Source organism: Misgurnus anguillicaudatus, chromosome 5 (genome assembly GCF_027580225.2).
Source record: "Misgurnus anguillicaudatus chromosome 5, ASM2758022v2, whole genome shotgun sequence".
Taxonomy (NCBI): Eukaryota; Metazoa; Chordata; class Actinopteri; order Cypriniformes; family Cobitidae; genus Misgurnus; species Misgurnus anguillicaudatus.
The window spans coordinates 37,179,889-37,201,491 of record NC_073341.2 but is presented as its reverse complement, the minus strand read 5'-3'; the positions used below and the strand labels follow the sequence as shown (position 1 = coordinate 37,201,491).

Here is a 21,603-nt window from a genome sequence, read left to right as displayed (position 1 = left end):
AATTAACGTTTAGTGTTGTTTTAATGACATGTTTGTGCATGGCCATTGACTTCCATTCTGAAGCAGTCAAGAGACGCTTCTAAATGAGTCGAAAAGTCAAGACTCGACCCAATGTCAAAATCTCTGCGTCCATCACTGCAGCTCATCCAAAACAAAACAGAAACGAGACCCAAAGTGCCAAATACCGGAATTATCCCCTAACAGTAAACTCTGATTACGCATGAGATTATGCGAGTATCTGGCAAACGCGAGCGTCTCCCTTATCAAAAACTGTGTAGACGCATCTGCAGCAGGCACTTATTTTGACAAGACACGTGATACACATAAGATCACTTGACGCTCAGAACACATTTTTTTAAATTACGAACCACACACATGACGGGCTACATACATGTTTGTGACGAACTTCGCATCGAGTGCCCTGGAAAAAAAGTCACCGGCTGCCATTGGGAAATATTTTTCTATTGTATCCTTTCTTCGAATTGCTAAAGTAATTTTTTTTCCTCACATAAAGCTTATAAATTGCTTCAGAGGACTTTTGGGGGGTGTAGTGCAAAAGTTGTTTGAATTACCTCAGGGGTGCTTGTTAGTTTTAAAGCTTTATTGTATACAATCATTGCCAATACAGCAATGACAATATTTCCTGGATGCGGTTCTCCTGGCATTATCTTGAAGTTCTGAAATATTAAGAAAAAAAGCATTGCTTTTGCTGGAGTACTTTGAAATGGTAAATTCTGCTTTTTAGTTTATTGATTGCAAAGGGGAAGCATTTTAAAAGCTATAGTTTGGACCAACCTGAAAAAATAATGCTCCTTAAAATAATGCCTATTTGTATGATCAGAACAGCATGTTACTCTTATAGTTCATTAGTAGACGCAATCTACAGTATGTATATTATGTATAGACGGTTTCAGCTTCAACAACATAAATAAAAGGCGTTTGTGGCCCAAACTTAAAGGAATAGTCTACTCATTTTCAATATTAAAATATGTTATTTCCTTAACTAAGAATTGTTGATACATCCCTCTATCATCTGTGTGCGTGCACGTAAGCGCTGGAGCGCGCTGCGATGCTTCGATGGCATTTAGCTTAGCCCCATTCATTCAATGGTACCATTTAGAGATAAAGTTAGAAGTGACCAAACACATCAACGTTTTTCCTATTTAAAACGAGTAGTTATACGAGCAAGTTTGGTGGTACAAAATAAAACGTAGCGCTTTTCTAAGCGGATTTAAAAGAGGAACTATATTTTATGGCGTAATAGCACTTTTGGGAGTACTTCGACTCACCTGAAAAGTCCGCTCCCCTTCTCACTCTCATAATGGGAGAGGGAGGGTGTTACTGCGCCGAGTCGAAGTACTCCCAAAAGTGCTATTACGCCATAAAATATAGTTCCTCTTTTAAATCCGCTAAGAAAAGCGCTACGTTTTATTTTGTACCACCAAACTTGCTCGTATAACTACTCGTCTTAAATAGGAAAAACGTTGATGTGTTTGGTCACTTCTAACTTTATCTCTAAATGGTACCATTGAATGAATGGGGCTAAGCTAAATGCTATCGAAGCGTCGCAGCGCGCTCCAGTGCTTACGTGCACGCACACAGATGATAGAGGGATGTATCAACAATTCTTAGTTAAGGTAATAACATATTTTAATATTGAAAATGAGTAGACTATTCCTTTAAGACTTCTGCAAAGAACTAGTAAATTATTACTGATAACAAGCAAAATAAATAACAAGTAAATTACTTTAGTTCAAAACATAGCTAAAGAGCATCAACTACTATGCTAACGTTACTGTGTAAAATTAATGTATACAATGTTAGCAACATATTGGCTTTCAAACCTTTTCGTACAGTAGTGATCGCCATCTTCCCTCATCTTTAGGAAATCAAAACATTTAAATTTTCGACAAGGTATTTGTTCTAAAGGTCAGTTTAGCCACTAGCCAGACTGATAAACAAACACAGACCGGTAGTTAACGTCGGTGAGGCCCACATACGTCCGATAAAACCGTCTATAGCAGTATATGATTATCTGTGCATGGGATGCCTGAATATGTGCCATATACAAACAGCACCAACAAAGTCGTGTTATAGTCACCAAAATTTTATAATGTTTTGTGTCCATGGCACAAAATTCAGCTTTTTACGTGCCTTGAGCACGAATGTCTTTTTCATGACACTTGCATGAATTTCTTTAATAGTTTCTTGTGTCCGTGGCACGGCTTTCTCTTTCATGTCATTTTATGTAGTTTTCTCTTTTTTTCCTATTTTTAAAATGTTGTCGCTTGGGGTTTGGGTTATGATTAGGGATGCATCGATAGGATTTTTTTGGGCCGATACCGATTTAAACAGATAACTTCTGGCCGATACCGATTTTAAACACTTGTATACAGTACTATACATTTGGTCTTTTAGCTAGTTTATTTCTGCATCAAATTATTTTTACTGAACATGGATTGGATCTAATTAACATTCAATGACCAACATAATAAGAGAGGCACAAATTAAGCTAAAACAAATATTATAAGACAGCATGACAACCTTCAAAGGTGGTTTTTGCAATTCAGCATTAATTTTATTAACAAACTTTAACTCATTTTTTACATATAATGGATTTCTTTATGCAGTTAATTAATAAACAATCGGTATCGGCCTTTCTTGTGCTATTGCCGATATGCCGATGGTTTCAAATTGATCAAAAATCGGCCGATAAATATCGGCGGCCGATACATCGGTGCATCACTAGTTATGATGTCTAAAAATGTAACAGAAAGTGATTCTAAACCTAACCCCAAGCGACAATGGTAAGAACATAGTAAAAAGAGATGAAACAATACATAAAATGAAACAAAAAAGAAAGTCGTGCAATGCACATGTAAAATTATTTATAGAAATTTGTGCTCAAGGCACAAACAAAGCTGAATTTCGTGGCATGTACACGAATAAATGGATAAAATTTTGCATGACTATAACATGACTTTCTGTGAGATCAGTCTGAACAGCACATACTGTATAGTGCAGAACTCCCACAATTCATTGAACTTGACTTGACCTCCATTTTCATTGTAATAGCAATCCTGATTAATGTTTCCTGATAAATCTCCTTTTTAATTTGCAATTTAAAAACTTTATCTGCATTTACATCTATTCATTTAGCAGACACTTTTATCCAAAGTGACTTATAAATGAAAAAGCTTTTACTGTAACATTTCATCAAACTATTCATTTTAAAACTGTGTCACGTGACTTAGCAACAATGTAACACAACTCTTTAAAATGCACATAGTATTTTTTAGATATAATAAAGTGCTGTACACAGTATTCTTGTATTCCATTCTGAACAAAGCCACTGACTATTCAATCTTTCAATCCAAACACGCATCTATCCTGCAGAGCGCTTTGAATAAAACTCTTTAACATTCTCAATGCTTTCCATGTTACTGGGCTTCATTGTAGAAGTTATTTAACTGAATTTACTTCTTCACAGCTAACAACTACATTTTACCCTTTGTCATAATCTAAGAATGACGTAAAAGCACAGTTAAACTTTTTCCCTCAGAGAACAATGCAGTAATCTAAAAAATGCATCACTCCCTGCATATGGCCGTCTATGCAACCCCCAATATTTAACTTATTAGAGTCGTTCCCCTGCGAGTAATAGAGACAATTATAAAGATCCGAACTCCTCGACCCTCAGGGAAACACATTTGCATATTGCAGTCACAGCCGTCAAAAAGAGGAAATTGTTGCATGACCTACATGCTCATTTTTTACAATGCAGATTTCCTTGTTTCCATGTCACCTGATGGGAGCACCCGAGACTTGAAGTGCATGCGTGTCGTATCATCTTTGAGATCAAATTCAAATTGGAATAATGTAAAAATAAACTAGGTAAAAATGAGATCCGATTTCCTGGAAATTTCTCTTCCCACACATGGCTATTGTACTTATCCATCACAGTTTTTTCTTTTCATAAGAAATGCAGAGAAAATGAAGAGATTTGCCTGGACAAGAGTTGATGTCTGACAATCTTTACAAAGAACATATACTGTAAATATACACACATACATGGACAAAATGTCCTGGCTGTTCCAAGCTTTATAATGGTAAATTAAAGCACCATTTACTGCCATTATAAAGCTTGGAACAAGCAGGACTTTTTTAATACAAGTCTGATTGTGTTCATCTGAAAAATATAATCATATACATCGAGAATGACCTAAGGGTGAGTAAATCATGGGGTAATTTTCATTTTTGGATGAACTATCCCTTGTATCCCTTGCGCCCAATGTAAGGTCTGTGTCACAGCTGCCCTTAACTAACAGTGATTGCAAAAATCATGTTTCTATAATGGTTAATCTATCAGTATCCGTAGGCTTTAGATGTGCAATTAGTTATTTACTTGCAGTCTTTAATAGAAAAATAAAACAAGATTTAATGGTTAAATCAATGTTATGCTCAATTTATTTTTTTAACTGTGTCTCAATGTGTTCAAATTTTTAAAAATACCAATGTATGCAAAAGCCAAAGATTTTCATATTGTATGAATACTGCAATTTAATGAGAAATCCAGATTCATTTTACAGCTCATAATTCAAAAAATATATACTTTCACTTTGTGTTAAAAATCAATGCATGTGTCTTTAATAATTCTCAGAGGGAACTTTAGGAGAAACATACGAGGCAAAGCTGATATTATTCAGTCCTGAACTTTGAAAGCGAAACCTTTAAAAAACAGAATATTACAACCTTTATATTCACAGCCCTCGTCTGCAAGCGTCTGCAACATTATAAGAAATGTGTTCAGACCTGCCAAAGTGATGATGTGTTTATTTGTGTCATAAAAATGTATGTGGCCCATCAGTTAATTTGCATTTCTGCATGACTCACGAATGCAGCGGAGGTGGAAAAGTGTGTGCACGTTTATGACAACATGCACGGGTGCATACGTGTTATTCTGGGCATGCGTGTGTTAATACAGTATTTAGTTTATCTCTGACCTGGAGCTAAAAGTATTATCTGGAAAATCTGATGCAGACATTAATTTTGAGTCTCTGAGGAAAAGTAATCAATAACGGTGTAAGATTTACCCTGTTCTCCTTCTGGAAACCTCTTCTGCAGGGCTGATAAGGTGCAAATTAAAAGCTATTAGTAATGCGTCTGCTATGGGAATGTAGAAGGTCCTCAGGTCAGAGTTTGGAGAGATTAATGACAATAAAAAGATCATAAAACGTGAGTCATGGTTTAGGAGGTAAAGTACATGCTCCAAATCATCATCCTGGGAGGGCAACAGGAGTTCGAACCTGGCTTGCAACATTTATCCCCCCATCAATCTTCAATGTAATTTTCTTTGCAAGAAAAATTATAAAAGACACCTTAAAAGACAAAACTATTTATAATTTATTTAATTATTTCTTAACACCATTCCTGCATCCAGGGCTACACGATCAGAAAAAGTGGACAAAAAAATGGTCACTTTCAAAAAAGTACACATTTGCACAAAGACTTCATAATATCCTGTTCCACTTACATTACGTGAATAAATAGGTTGCAAACACTGTTTTTCACAATGACTAAACATTACGGATATATTATGAACTGTTTTTTGCATTAACAATATGCATTCAGTTGCATGGTTTCCATTAGCGGTTATTTGTGCCGACGTGCTGTGCTTGTCAACATGCCCTTGAATGACATCCTAAAGACTTTGTCATTTGTACTACAAGCAGATAATTAGCAGAACGTCCTGTAGTACAAGCTCATCCGTCTGCTCGAAACTAAAGGTTTGGTATTAGTCTGATATCTGATATCCTGGGGTGCATTTGATTGTCTTATATAATGATGTTTTGCTCAATTTCCTCAGCGGGAGACAATCAGAAAAGTTCAAATATTCAGAGACCTTAAAAAATAATTGCCATGACTTTCAACATTTTGCATGATTCGCAGGAGAAGAATCCTGGGAAATGTATAAAAACTAGTGTGGTCATGGCAACTAATCCCACATTCTCAGAAAAAAAGTTGCACACTGAGAGAATACCTTTTAAAAAAGTCCAAATATGTACCTTTTAGGTACAAAGGTGTACGTTTTCTGAGAGTGCTGGAGCAATGGCCGTCATTTCACCACCTAGGTCAGTGGTCCCCTTAAAGAGCACCTATTTCATTGTTGGCGTGGTTTATGGTTAAAAAACACATTATTTTCCACATACCATACATTTTTGTAGCTCCAGAATTCCCTGTCTTCCTGAAACGCACGGATTTTGTACAAAATTGTCCCTGATTGGCCAGCTAACCTCTACGTTGTGATTGGCCTGAATACTTCTCACGATTCTCCAAATCCTTGATTCAATTACATTTTCGATTCTAAGGTCACGATTCGATTATCAATTTTTACTTTTTTAAAGCACAAAAAATGCTATGCCATTTTTAGAACAGACTTTTTGAAATCTAATATCTGACCTTGAACCCGGAGATGCCCTACCATGTTCGTGCTGCCTGTGAAGAAATATGATACACGCACATACCTGATAAAACAAAACTTCTATCAGTACTTTGCACCTTAAAAACGCGATTTATTACCGTCAGAAGAGCTTGTGAGAATATACCCCAGTAACTCATATTTAAATGCTGTTTTCATAACTTTTAAGAAGCTGAAAAAAGTTGTTGTGAAACTTAAACAGATCTCAGTTCAGAGAAACAACCGGTCCTGCCGTGCTATCTTTTAAAGCAACACTATGTAGTTTTTCGACCTTTAAATAATGTCTCTAAAATTATTTCAGTGATAGAACAACTTTTAACTGGACAAACTGTACTGTTGCTGCAACCTGAGCAGCCTCCTAGCTGCTACAAGCACACTCTGAAAGTGGCGGTGGAGGGTAGGATACACAGCCCCGCCCCTCTCCCTGCCTGCAGAAGAGTGTCTGATATCCAGCACTGTTGCGCTTTTCAACCACATGGGGGAGCTGTAAGTCATTTTACATGGAAACTACATGGTGTTGTTTTAACTGGCTGTAGCTAAGTTAGAGGAGGTTGACTCGCAGCACTCAACACGTGCGTTTTTTTCCCGCTCGGCAACTGACCGGACGTGAAGTGGGGGCGTGGCAGCATCGACGATTATATTGTTGAATTTGAAGTTCAAGGTTGTGAATTAATTTCGACCAATTTCGATTTAAAATTTAAATCGTGACACCCTTCCTTCTGATGTCAGCTGGAAATGAAACGCTCCTTACCATGTTTGAAAGATTCGGTTGCTAACAGGAGTTAACTTACAGGCTGTGAGTCCAAGTGGGAGGAATTATGATAATGTCGGTCTTGTCTACATCACCAATCCCAGGAAGTAAACTGTTGATTACAATCTGTGTGTTTGTTGTAGTCCAAAAAAGAGATTTACGTTGGAGACGATAACTTGCGTCATCGTTTACTTTGGGGTTTGTACCTTTTGCATATCACTAACATGTACCAATACACACATACACACAAAAGGAAACGAAAAATCGTGAATCGGACCATTGGCGCGCTTCAATATTATTAATAAGCTTGGCTTCTTTTCATGTTAATATTTTAAACAATGATAAAACATATCAACAAGTAAAATAAAATAAAATCAACAAGTAAAACCAAAAGTTTCGAGTAGACTATATCAAAAAAGTAGCCCTCCAGACTGTTTTATCCATTGTGGTAGCCCTTGATGACAAAAAGGTTGGAGACCTTAGGCCGGCTATGAGTAACCCACTTCCAGCCAAAATAAACTTGATTATATGTTGTTTTTGCTAAAATATCTTGTGAGATGTCTGATATTCCAAATGCAAGCAAAGTCAACAGTGATTACAAGGTGTTTGGTTTCATTTATTGATTTATATATTTTTATTTATTTTTGGGCTATTGTTAGACGTCTATTTAATTTTCTTTTTTAGCCTAGACGTCTGGGCTGTGTTTGGATATCTATGAGATGTCTTTTAAGACATCTACATTTGCATTTAGGCATTTAGCAGATGTTTCTTTAAAAAAAAAAGATTAGGACAATAAACAATAAAGCGATTTATACAATAGTACAAAAGGTGCTTATACAATGTTAGCCCAGAAGAGTTGATTCTACTTAAAAAACATAGGGTAGCTCGCTGTATGTTAAACAAGCAAGTAATTTTAAGTTAAATCTACTTAAAATTGCTGAACAGGTCATTTAAATGTTTTGTTCACTAAACATAAAATATCTTGTTTCAGCATTATGAAGTTCTAGACGTAGGTTCGGAAGGAGCCTAAACATTCAGTCCTGTCAATCATCCTGAGAGCCTATTTAAGCGAGTCAGTCCTCACACCTACCAGTGACGATTCATCTGGCATCCCTCCTCCTCCCCAAATCTCCTCCTTTATTTTGCTCATTCCTCTCTCTGTACAGTCTTATGGAGGGTTTTGAACTTGGGGCTTGAGCCGAGCCTCGGGTTCGAGCTCCCTTTGAGGACAGCAAGCCAAGTCTTATTTTACCATCATTCAATAGACTGAATGCGCAGGCGAACTTGTGAAATCCTTGTTTGATTAACTAAACATTTCCTGTTCTACAAATGGTCAGATAACAATGAGAGAATATTACTTTAACATAGTTTTATAAAACTTGTAATGTTAAGAGTACTCTGCAATCTGTGCCTCTCAAAAAAAAAAGAGGACGCCTTGCAATGCAAAGGTAACATCAAGTAAAGCAAAGGCTTCAACTTCACACAGAGACCTCAACATTTAACACACTCAATAATGGTGACAGTAATCAAATCTGAAGTGAAAAGATGAGCTTTTGCACTTCACCGCAAATAATAAGTAACAATAATAACAAAAAACAACTGCAGTTGTAAAAAAAGATAACAAACACCAAAACAACTCTCATATAACAGTAGTAGTTATTGTATGCATGCTGCAATGCATGATGGGTAAAATTGTCAAATCCAGAGACTTAAATAAGTTGATGCAACTCAAAATTTCTTGTTGAATGAGAAAAAAATCATGTAATTCGTGCATTAAAATTTTACAAGGATTTTATAAGATGTGAAATAAATCTTTGGTGTCCCCAGAGAACATATTCGGAAGTTTTAGCTCATATAGAAATAAATTATCATATAGATCATTTATTATAGCATGTTAAAATTCGTTGTTTTGGGTGTGTCCATTAAATGCAAATAAGTTGATCTCTGCATTAAATAGCAGTGCCGTGGTATTATCCCCTTCTGACATCACAAGGGAGCCAAATTTCAATGACCAATTATTTCACATGCTTGCAGAGACTTGTATAAACATGTATAAAGTTACATTTTCATGATTTGTCCCCTTTAAAAACTTGAGTAATGGATGAAATTTTTCAGTGTTTAGGTTAAAGGAATATTCCATTTTCTTAAAAGAAAAATCCAGATAATTTATTCACTACCATGTCATCCAAAATGTTGATGTCTTTCTTTGTTCAGTCGAGAAGAAACTATGTTTTTTGAGGAAAACATTGCAGGATTTTAATGGACTTTAATGGACACCAACACTTAACACTTAACTCAACACGTAACAGTTTTTTCAAAGGACTATAACGATCCCAAACGAGGCACAAGGGTCTTATCTAGCGAAATGATTATCATTTTTGACAAGAAAAATAAAAATATGCTCTTTTAAACCACATCTTCTCGTTTAGGTCCGGTCCAGCGCGACCTAATGTAAATGCATAGTGACGTAGGGAGGTCACGTGTTACATATATAAAACGCACATTTGCGGAGCATCGTAAACAACACACAGACACAAAGACATTAATTAGTATCAGTTGACATACAACAACGTCGGAACGGTCCTCTTTCAACACACTTGTAAACACTGGGGCGTTTCGCATTCGTCCTCTGTGACCTCTTGAGGTCATGACGTATCACGACCGGATCTAGACGAGAAGTTGTGGTTTAAAAGTGTATATAATTTATTTTTAACGTCAAAAATGACAATCGTTTCACTAGATAAGACCCTTATGCCTCGCTTGGGATCGTTTAGACTCCTTTGAAACTCAGCTGAAAAAAACTGTTGTGTGTTGAGTTAAGTATTAAGTGTTGGTGTCTATTAAAGTCCATTAAAATGAGAAAAATCCTGCAATGTTTTCCTCAAAAAACATAATTTCTTCTCGACTGAACAAAGAAAGACATCAACATTTTGGATGACATGGTGGTGAGTAAATTATCTGGATTTTTCTTTTAAGAAAATGGAATATTCCTTTAAGTGTACTTATTTATTGGGGTTAAAACCACATGAGGGTTAACAGTGTCAAGTTTTCACTATTCCGAAACCTGCTCAGAGAGAGAGAGAGAGAGAGATTTTTGTAAATAAAGGATGGAAGAGATATAAATGGGATCAACATGAAAATCAAATATTTTTGGAAAAGATGGCTTTTAATTGTTTTTTGAATGTTGTAAGAGATAAGGCTGAGAGGAAGATCATTCCACCAGCACGGAGAAGTGAAGGAAAAGGAGTGGGAATGTGATTTAGTGCACCATTGGGAAGGTAACTCAAGGCGTCACTCATTTGCTGAATGTAAGGTTCTGGATGGGGTGTAGGAAAGTATTAAGGTGTGAAAGTATGCCGGTGCAGTCCCACTAAGAGTTTTATTATGCAGTCTATTATGTTTCTTGTGCACTTTGTGGTCAAATATCTCCTACTGAACTTTTCAACTGCTGCTATTCTGTTCAAGTATTTTATCACAATAAATGTTTTAATCACAAAATCATGCCCTCGCCATACTTGCATTGTCAATGTAATTTTCAGTCAAGGACAAACACAGATGTTGAAGCCCAGTCCGTCCACATTTGTGAGGCATAAAAGATGATTTATTCATAAGAAGATAATTACAAATCTCAGAGAGGTTCTGCTATTCAGAGATTAGACCCCTACTGTGTTTGTGTCTCTCTGGAATAGAATATCACATATTCAACAAAATATGCATGTAAACTTCTCTGTTTGGCACATAATTATCCAAAGATACTTGTTGGTTGGAAGATAGGACATATTTAACTGGGGACAAACCGCATGTGTGTTTCTCAGAGCAACACCCCGGGTTGTCACTGTAGACGGTTCGCATTAATTGCGAGTTACTGCGTGCATGCAAATCAATGTTCGAGTAAAACGGAAAGGGGACGTTTTAATTTCATCTCTCCCTCAGTTTAATTAATATTTTTAAACGTAAACATGATGAGCCGCTCACCGCGTGATTTTATTCCCTCCACATAAAGGTGAACGAATGTGAAACATGTTTATCCGCGTGAAGTGAAGTTAATCAAAAAAATGTCATGCGTTTTAAAATGTTCTTGGCTGCAGAAAAGGAGATACCAAATATACAGTCGTGACGGTTAATTGATTCTTCAACGCAGTTAAAGACAGCTTAGATTATAAAGGGAGGATTGTTTACGCAAGAAATATTGTCTTGGAGACCCTATCGAATTTAACACATTTGAAAGCTAATTTGTTTGACGACATTTCGTCTGGGTGCAAACAACACGCTTGGCGCATTTCAATTGTGTTGAGGAAGTGATAAATACAATGCAATATTTGTATCTAATTGTTGTTCTCACTTTTTTTTTGCAGAATGCTTATACGTACCCCAGACCGCTACCAGGGCCGTGGCTGGGAGACATCCACACAATTCACTGAGGGAGGGCCGTGAAAAAACCTCTCACTGCCCGCTATGATTCGCAGTGGTTCAGATAAACGCCTTTCCTGGATTTTGGTTCAGCGCAGATTTGCGAACACAAAAGAAGCCTTATCGAATCTGAAAAGAATGAATGGGCGGCACGCATCCTTTTGGATGAAAACTCTTTGGAAAGTGGAGTGAATACGCCATGAATCTCACACCCCGTCCTTAAACTAAACCGGTCTGGTAGTCATTTCAACAAACAATAACCGTCCCCCGCAACGTGGGGCCGTTTCAGCTGCGTTGGCAAACATGAATGGCAAATCCATACTGTATGTAATGAACTGGCAAAACGTTTTTCCAGGCTGCCATTGTTCCTGTATGATAGCTACTACCTGCTCTCCCCGTGGATCTACGCCTACCGTTCGGATCTTTCCCACCTCCCATACGTTCATCTCTTTGTGTTGTATAGTGATGTGATAACTATTCATGTCGAACCATTGAAAACATCTCTCCTGATGACTGGACAGTAATTGCTCGATTGAGCATAAACCACAGGGATGTTTCTGGAGGACTACACGACGACAGAAGTTATTTTTGACAGTCGTGGAAAAATAATTGGGAGGAAAGCGACGAGAGCCATTTCCTAAGACCGCAGCTTCGCCACAAGTTCCCACAGTGATTTGATTTCAGCCCCGGCTGATCTCGGACAAACCACAGGAGAATTGAATTGTGGCTCGAATGTGTTTGTTGTGGATGTGTCCATTTTGTTTCCCATTTAAAGCCTGAATTTTGACGATTTTCTAGGCATCTCTTTGTTCTGAAAGAATAGTTGACTATTTTTGTATGAGCACCTGTCATCATAGCTTGACGAATCGCGGAGAGATGGATTTTAAAAATACTGAGATACGCTCGTGTTTTGGGGAAACTTTGCATCCGGATGCTTTTCAACATCAACGCAAACACAGCAAGTAACTGGACGTTTACTAAAACACTTAACACTGCAGAATCGTGCCGCTGACATGGCAGAACATAAACCAACAGTTCTCAACCGGTACATCTCAGTCCAAAATGGGTGACAGGTCTGCTGAGATAGGATCGTGGAGAGCAACAGTACAATAACAACAGTAAAGTAATACTAAACATTTAGTTGCTGATAATAAAGAGAGAGAAATCTTTGGTTTATAATTTTTTTTACATCAAAGGCTGTGACATGCAAATATGATGCCAACAGAGATGTACTGGTTGATATTTCCTTATCCAAGAAAACCATTAACAAAAATGTAGGGTAACAAAAATCCCAAAATAGCCAGTCACATAAATAATTATTATCGGCCTTTACAATTCACGGTGACATCAATGCATATCTTTAATTTTGCAATTTAAGTAACGAGTTGGGTCTCCAATGAAAAAAAATCTTGGTCCTAAAGTAAAAAACCAGTTGAGAACTGCTGACGTAAACATTTCTGCCGAGGTTTTTCCACACTTAACCAACCGTATTAGATTTCTCATCAGTATTTTCTATTCCGCACCACAAGCAGATTTACAGCGTATCTGGCGCAACAGTGACAAGCCGTAACACATGCATTTGTGCAAGAGAAAGACAGGCCAATGTAATAATGTAGCTAACAGTGACAGTGAGCGAGCACATGAATAAATGAATGTGCGATTGCTCTGAAAGCCATGGAAAGGATTATGTAGAAATCCACACCCACTGCCATCTGTCCAGAAGACCTCCCCCATCCATGTTTATTGCTTAAACCTTATTAAATTAATCCATTACTGTATAATCCAAAGCAGAATTAGTTAACATCGTGCAGTTGCCTACCACTATGCTTATGCAGATATTAAATGTTTTTTAAGGTATTTGGGGTTGGTTACAATAGGCAAGGTTAATGGCCACCTTGCCTGTAGTCAAGCGGGCTCACATTCAAGTCTGCACACTCCAAAAAAAATCCTGATTTATTTTCAAAAAATCAAAAATCGTTGGGTCAAAAAGGGATAATCCCCGTTGATAGGTTAAATTAACTCAGAAAATGTTTATATTTGACCAAACAATAGGTTAAATCAACCCAGCATTTTGAATTTAAACAATCCAGCATAGGGTAAATTGCAACCCATTAGGTTTGTCCCTTTTTGGCCCAACGCTGAGTTGAGTGCAGATATAGCTTAGGTTTCAATTTGAACTTTTTCCCCACTAATGACGAGTTATCTCGTCAATTAAGAAAAAACGCTTTCCTGCCAATGACGAGTTTTTACGGCAATCCATATTTCCGCTATTATCCACCAGGTGGAGCTCTTACCAAACTTATTAAACACTAAGCATCCACTGATCCAAAAACAGTAAAAACTCTGTGTATGTTTTGATCATCATTCTGAATCTGATCTCTAACAAAAGTCTGTTACAAAAATGCAATTATCTTACCTTTTGCCTCAAAATTTGGTATTTTGAAAGAAACTTACCCATATTTGAGAGGTGATAAAAAGAGAACAAATCAAGATAGAAATAAATGTTTTTGTTTGTTTGAAAGCAAAGGATATGCTCTTTCATTTAATATAGTGTAAGAAAATTAAGAACATTTTCTAGAACACTGAAAAAAATTATTCATTGAATTTAATCAATTTTTATAAGGTAAGTGGTTGCAATCAATTTATTTAAGCTACATTTAAACAAAAGTTTTATATTTTATTTTACTTTACTAATCTTTTTTGTTTAAATGTAGCTTAAATAAATTGATTGCAACCACTTACCTTGGAAAAAATGATTAAATTCAATGAATAATTTTTTTCAGTGAAGGCATTAAACATGAAAATAATAAGAAACGCGGGAGATAGTTCATTTTCACCCACCTTATGTTTTGCTTGTCGTACCTGGCAGATTTAATGTTTTTTTGCTTTTAAATATCACAATAGCCCTCCTCAACATCAGCCATCCACAAGAATTTTTGTACAACAATCAGTGTTGATAAAACAAAAGCATTAGATGAAGTTAAATACTTAATATAGGGGCTTACACTTTACAACAAGGTTGTTTACGGTAATACATTTGTTCATGTTAGTTCATTGTGCATTAACTAATGTTAACAGTTACAACTTTTTTACGTTTTTGGGGGATTTAAGATTTGAACTAAGATTAATAAATGCGGAAGTATTGTTCATTGTTAGTTCATGCTACTGTAGGTAATTTGTTTTGTGACAAATACAATCTTATGGTAAAGTGGACAAGGGGGTTAGTTTAAATTCCCTTTGCTTTATTAAAGGAACACTCCTACATTTTGGGATTTTAGCTTATTCACCGTATCCCCCAAAGCTAGGAAAATATTGGCGTTGTTTTGTGACTTATTGGGAGCAGTATGCTAGCTGGAGCCATTAACTTCCAGTCTTTGTGCTAAGCTAAGCTAGCGGTGGGTGTGTCAGACAGAGTTACAGGACACACAGAGATGAAAAAGGTATTTATGTACTTATCTAACTTTGGGGGATACGGTGAATAAGCTAAAATCCCAAAATGTTGGCGTGTTCCTTTAAGATAAAGCAAACTTAAGACAATTAAACTGTCTTCTATTATGTGAACTTCAGTGAGAACTGCCCACCCTTGAAGTTTTGGATGATCAGATTCTCAAATGAAAATGTCTGCAAATCTATCAGTGCCACCGAATCAACGATCAGACTGCAGGGCTTCTCCCTGATGGGTTGTGCAATTTAGTTTTTAACGCATCCCATCCCAAATAACTCACAGACCTCAGATTTCCTCTGATCAGAGCAGAACAGCTTTACTCTGTGATGTATTGATTTTTCACAAATCCTTAACTCGAAGGTATCATAAAAAGAACCAAAAATGTGATGCTTTATCATGCCACGTGGTCTGTACTGTACGAGAAGTCTTTATACCAGCAATCTCTTTAGAAAAAACTCATGTCTTTTTGGTCAGATTAAAAGATATTTCACAAAAAATCTTTGCAGTAAAAACAAACACAGATCTACCCGTCCCTTTCTCAGAATTTACAATGACCTTCATGGTTTAAAACCAAGACGAGAACGCCGATTCAAAATGGCTGTCATTTGTAACATGAAAGTGTAAATACTGATACATGAGTCGAAGGGTTTAATGACACTGGGCCAAGTTTCTTCAAGTTTTTAGCAAACTGAAAACAAAACCAGCCAATTGATTCGTTTAAGAGAACAGGATTTAAAGGGATAGTTCACCCAAAAATGGAAATTCTGTCATTGTTTTCTCACTCTCATGTTTTTACAAACCTGTATAAATTTCGTTGTTCTGATGAACACAAAGGAAAATATTTAGAGAAATGTTTGTAACCAAACAGTTCATGGTGGACCCCATTTACTTAGTATTCTTTTATCCTACTATTAAAGTGAATGGGGTCCACAAACGGTTGGGTTACAAACATTTCTTCCTTTGTGTTCATCAGAACAAAGAAATGTGTACCGGTTTGTAACAGCATGAGGGTGAGTGGATGATGACAGAATTTTTATTTTTGGTAAACTACCCCTATAAACTATTGCTTTATTTAAAAAAAGGCAATGCTGTACAATAAGTTGTATTTGTTAATATTAGTTAATGCATTGGCTAATATGAACCAACAATGAACAATACTCCTACAGCATTTATTAAATCTTAGTTCATGGTAATATCAGCATTTACTAAAACATTTTTGAAATCAAAAGTTGTATATCGTCGCTGTCCGATGAAAACCACGTATGTCCATTTTGCCGATTTTGAGATTTTTCGACGGATTGAATGTCCAGGTTCATTTCCGTATACAGAATGCTTCACATATCTAAATGGCCAATGAAAAGTTGTGAAATCATGTCATCTGATTTTCACGTATATACATTTGGTTTCAAAGCTGTCAATCACGCCGCGTATCTCCCGCCCAGTGGAAGCATCTTGACGGTCTCGTGACGTTTCATCGAAGCTCAGCACTGGATAGCCGAATAAACATAGCCTGGTGAGACAATGACTTTCCTTCATCAAGGTAAACGTTTCCCCCTGACGCCAGACGTATGTCTAGGAGTGACAAAATTACGGTAGGACTGTGCAAGCAATGTATCTGTCTAGCATTACCATGTCAGTGTATTGATTCATCGTCCCTTCATAGTTTGCAAGAGACATTTAATACATTTATAATTAATATTAAATAAACTAAGCGTATTTAATAAACTAAGACGTAGGCTATATAAACTGAGTGTATTCATCTGTCAATATGAAACGCCACTTGGCCATTCTAATTAATGATCGGAAGAACGCGTATCGACCACCGTTACTGTAAAATATGCACGTATGTTCATTTATTTTGGTCAAATGTGGATTATATCATTACACTGGCAAGAATATGGTTACATGTAAAGATGCCGTACCAAGTATGACAACGCTACATTCAACTGCTTTTGAAATACAGTGTTTTTTAATTTCCTAAAAAGTAATCGTTTTGGACATACGTGAGTTTCATCGGGCAGCGGCGATATGTTAACATTAGTTAATGCACCATAAAAAATAAATGATGAAAAACGATATTGCTTATTGTTATTCATGTTACTTAATGCATTTACTAAAGTTAAAGGTATTGCGGAGGATTTTCTTTTTCCGGGTGGATCATCAAGACTATTGGTCCTCCTAGTTGTCAATCAGGAGTGTTGCGCAATTGCATTTTTTTAAAAAGTGGAGAAGGCTGTTCTTTTCTAAAATTCGAGGAAATCCTCCGCCCACCCTTTAACAAATACACTCTTATTGTAAAGTATTACCAAAAAATAAAACAGAATTGCTGTGATGTTATTTTGATTTAATGTCTTTATCAAAAATATTTTTCTATTTTAATTTTCCCACTGCATTAGAATACTCAATTTGTTGATGTTTTTAACTTCAAGTTTTTGTAGGGGGATGTTGTTTTCATCCCCAACCAAACAATCTGTTTGGAATAAATGTTTAATAAATTAGATTTTAAGAGCAAGACAACTATTTTTAAAAATCATAAAATTATTAAAAATAAAACATAAATCTTAAAAACAAAAATAAATTTGCATTGCACTGTGTTATTTGAATAATCTGGTTTAAGTCAATGAACCTCCTCACTAATGCATTACATATTACAGCCTTTACTATTATACAAAACTACTACTGTAGGTCAATAAGTAAGGAATAATAGACAACGGGCCTATTGAGTTATTCAAAATTAATGCACACCCATATAACGTTACACCACGGGTGTGCATTATTTCCACATAATTTAAAAGGACTGTAATTATTCTGCTTATACCACAGTTACCACAGACATTGCTCTGGTGGTTGTTTTAAGACATTTGACAGGTCAGGTCTGCATTTATCAGAAAATAATGCATACCCATGGAACATTTCTAGACCAATCAGAATAAAGCATTCAACAGCCCTGTGGTATAATAAAATGTAATCACATTAGTGACATTGACTACTTTAACTAATCTATCCACCTTAACTATGCACAGACAAAGCCCATGCCAAATCATTAAAACAAAACATAGTTAATACTAAAACTCATGTTTTTTCTTTCAAAACTGACATATAAATCAAATGAAAATATAAAGATTGCATTCTGTTGAAATGCAAAAATGGGCATTTTAATGAATGATCTCAGACGTTTGGAGCCCTGCTTACAATATAAGTGAATTGAAAAGGTTATTTTAACTGCACCGACAATCTGAATCTGTGCTCATGAGCGTTTAAAAAAGATTGAACTGCTTCTCCCTGTACCTTCATATCAGGCACATTGTGCACGAGAACAAGAAAAACAAAATAATCCCTGTATTTACACCTGTCAGCGGTCATGTTATTTACACAAGTGTGCAACACTCACACTGTTAGAAAATGAAATGATGTGCAAGGACAGAAACGGAAGGCTTGTTAGCTCTGCAGACAGACTGTGTGGATCAGCACAGAAAAACAAACCTCAGTCCTTCAATTTGCTAAACTAATGTTTCTTCTAATGCGCTTTCAATAGAAGTCTATGGGGCAAGGCCATATAAAGAGTTTAAAAGCAGATATGTGCAGCTTGTGTTTTTGTTTAAGCGCTTATATTAATTATTTTTCTACAGATGTGTGTTTTTGAAGCTATAAAGTTAAAGTCTACATCGTCTTGTTGATTTGTTAGGCTAGAGTTCAAATAAAGACTGATTCTGGTTAAGCAATACCAGTTGAATTACTGTTTCTCGCTGTGTAAACAGCCCTGTACTGGTATCCTTGTATGTATTATATGACAGTTACTGTGTTTACTAGTTTACATGGTCACTTTACTAGTTGACATAGTCATTACAATAGTTGAAAAACCCGATAGACTTTTATTGGTAGTGCATTACTGGTAACATGATTGCTTTAAAGTTGATATTACAAGGAACGTTTCTTTAGTAATGCTCCATCTTATACATCACACTGTGATAATCTCTGCATCTGCTTTCATGTTCGGTCACCTTCCTCTGTGATAACAGTCATGCTCGGCGTCGCAGGGAGCATTTCATGCAATTATCAGCAAAAGAGCAATCCTAATGTACAAGCCGTGTTCACATGTACAGACTTCTCTTACCTCCGCTCCAGGAGTTAATATGTTGGTATTTGTACTTTTATCTGTATCCTCGGTATGTATGTGGCTCTTTTCTTAAGAAAAATAAATGAAATACTTTCATAAAACCCACCTGAGTGACTGTGATTTGTTCAATCCGGTCACTGACCAGCAAAAAGAGTCAACATTTATTCATTTACATGTCATTCAGAACCTATTTATGACTCTTTTGAGACATTTTGAGAAATGTCTAAGTGGTTTTGTGTCCATAAAATTTAAGTCAAAAAGTTTAAATGTTTACATTTCCTGGAAAAAATAAAACTAAATCACAGCAGTATCAACCAATCACTTTTAACGTAATGGTGTGTGCAAATTTAAGTAGTTGTATTGGAAGATTACATAAAGTTAATGCAAAGACACAAATAGACGCGAATTCGGGGGAGGCGATGCAAATGACGCAAATTGCGCGACTCGATTGCTGCAAACGTACAATATTTGCATAAAATCTCGTCTTCTGCGCAAATAAAAAAATTATATTTGTGAGGGACATGTAAAGACGCATCATCACACAAGCCAATCAGCGAAGAGCTTTGACACATGCAGTTGTATTAGAAAACGGAGAGCATTGTTTTCATTTGCGCAATTGATGCGAAAAACAAGTAATCCTGCGTGTAATCTAGAGGGAGTAATGCGATGCGCATATTTGTTTCGCTTTTGGTGTGCACAGTTTCAGTTGACCCTGGATATTATAGTTTTACTTTAAAGGACACCTATTTAATTGCTAAAAACAACTTTATTATTTTGTGTATTTGGTATAATACAATGTGTAATGTGTAATAATTTTTCACATACCGTTCATTTTTGTAGCTCCATAAATCCCTGTCTTCCTGAAATGTTCTGATTTTGTACAAAGCTCATCGATCTGAAAAGCTCAGTGTCCCTGATTGGCCAGCTAATCTGTACATTGTGATTGGCCTGAATATCTCTGACGTCAGCTGTAAATGTGATGCTTCTTACCATGTTTGAAATATTCGCTAACAATGCAATGCTAACAGGAGTTAACTTACAGACTAAGTCCGAAGCAGGAGGAATTATGATAATGCCGGTCTTGTCCACTTCAACAGGACCAGAAAGTAAAATGTTGCCTACAATCCGTGTGTTTGTTGTAGTCCAAAAAAAGAGATTTACGTTGAAAACAATAACTCGCATCATAGTTTACTTTGGGGTATGTAGCTTTTGCATATCGTTAACATGTACTAATACACACTTACACACCAAAGGAAATGTAAAATTGTGAATCGGACCATAAGTGCTCTTTAAATATCACAGGACAATGTATAGAATACAGTAAAAAATCCTAATTGGTGGTTACTATACACTCCTTCCAGAAAAAGGAGTTTTTTTGTGATTGTTGTGGGCAAAAATCCTTGATCTTGTGGCACGTTTTCTTAAAAAATGCGATGGAATATGCGGGATACTTATGCAATTTTATACGATGAAATTGTGGGAAATTGACAAAATTGCGGGAACTTGCAAATACTGCGTGAACTTGCAAAAACTGTTTGCTGCTTTTGCAGCTTTTCACTGATGTTCACGTAGCGTAATCACGTCACGTAATTAAAATGCATGGATTATTATGAAATCATGCAAGCCCCACATTTTTCGCGAGCAGAAATCTGCCATTTATCGTGCGAAAGTGCGGCGTATTTAAAAATGTGGCCCCCACATAAATATGCGACTTTGGCTGATTATGCATTGAGTCATGTGATGGCATAATCACGTTTTTCTAGAAGGACCGAGTATAGTTTTCAAACAAATTAAAATATTAAACTATGCTTATTGTAGTACAACAAGTCAATTTAATCAAGTTTTACTCTAGGTCACATTTTGAATAAAGAAACATCTGCTGAATAGCTGACAATGTGAAACACTCGAGGGATTTTCCCTAAACTGTTTTATTATGTAGTACAAAAGGTAAATTAGTCAGCCAATCAGCACTATTCTGAATATGATAATAGTGCAGCGTTCATTGTTCCTCCGCAGGGGTGAAATCTCTCCCCATTTTCTTTTAGTTTTGACTTCGCTCACTATCTGCTTATACGGTGAGACTGAAGTTAAGGGTGCAGTGATGTGCAAATAATGGATTGCCGAGCTGTCGCTGTCTCACGCCGTTAAGAGGAGGACACTAATGCGCTTTTAATTACAAGTGTCATTACAGAGAGACATGAGTGACACAGTTGCAGTCGTACCAACATCGCTGTCTCAATCTGCAGGGCTTGCTGTTTAGTTTTTAGTGGTATTAGCAGTAATGGAGTTGTGTGATGCTGTGGTGCCAACGTTGTAATGCACAGCAAGTTAGCAGATGCTTTTATTCAGTACAATAGAGAATTGATCAAGGACACAATGTCCTCATTCATAACATCTGTCGA

The 21,603-nt window shown here is 36.4% G+C and overlaps 1 protein-coding gene across 2 annotated transcripts in view; it reads left to right on the top strand.

Moving 5' to 3' along the window:
- Nucleotides 1-14,225, top strand: part of lrrtm4l2 (leucine rich repeat transmembrane neuronal 4 like 2) — a 45,745-nt gene extending 31,520 nt beyond the window's left edge. For both annotated transcript variants that reach the window (XM_055168913.2, XM_055168914.2), the window contains exon 3: nucleotides 11,585-14,225. In XM_055168913.2, coding sequence (XP_055024888.2) covers nucleotides 11,585-11,650 — 66 coding nt within the window. In that variant the 3' untranslated portion in view covers nucleotides 11,651-14,225. The remainder of the gene's footprint in view (nucleotides 1-11,584) is intronic.
- The last annotated feature ends 7,378 nt before the right edge of the window (nucleotides 14,226-21,603 follow it).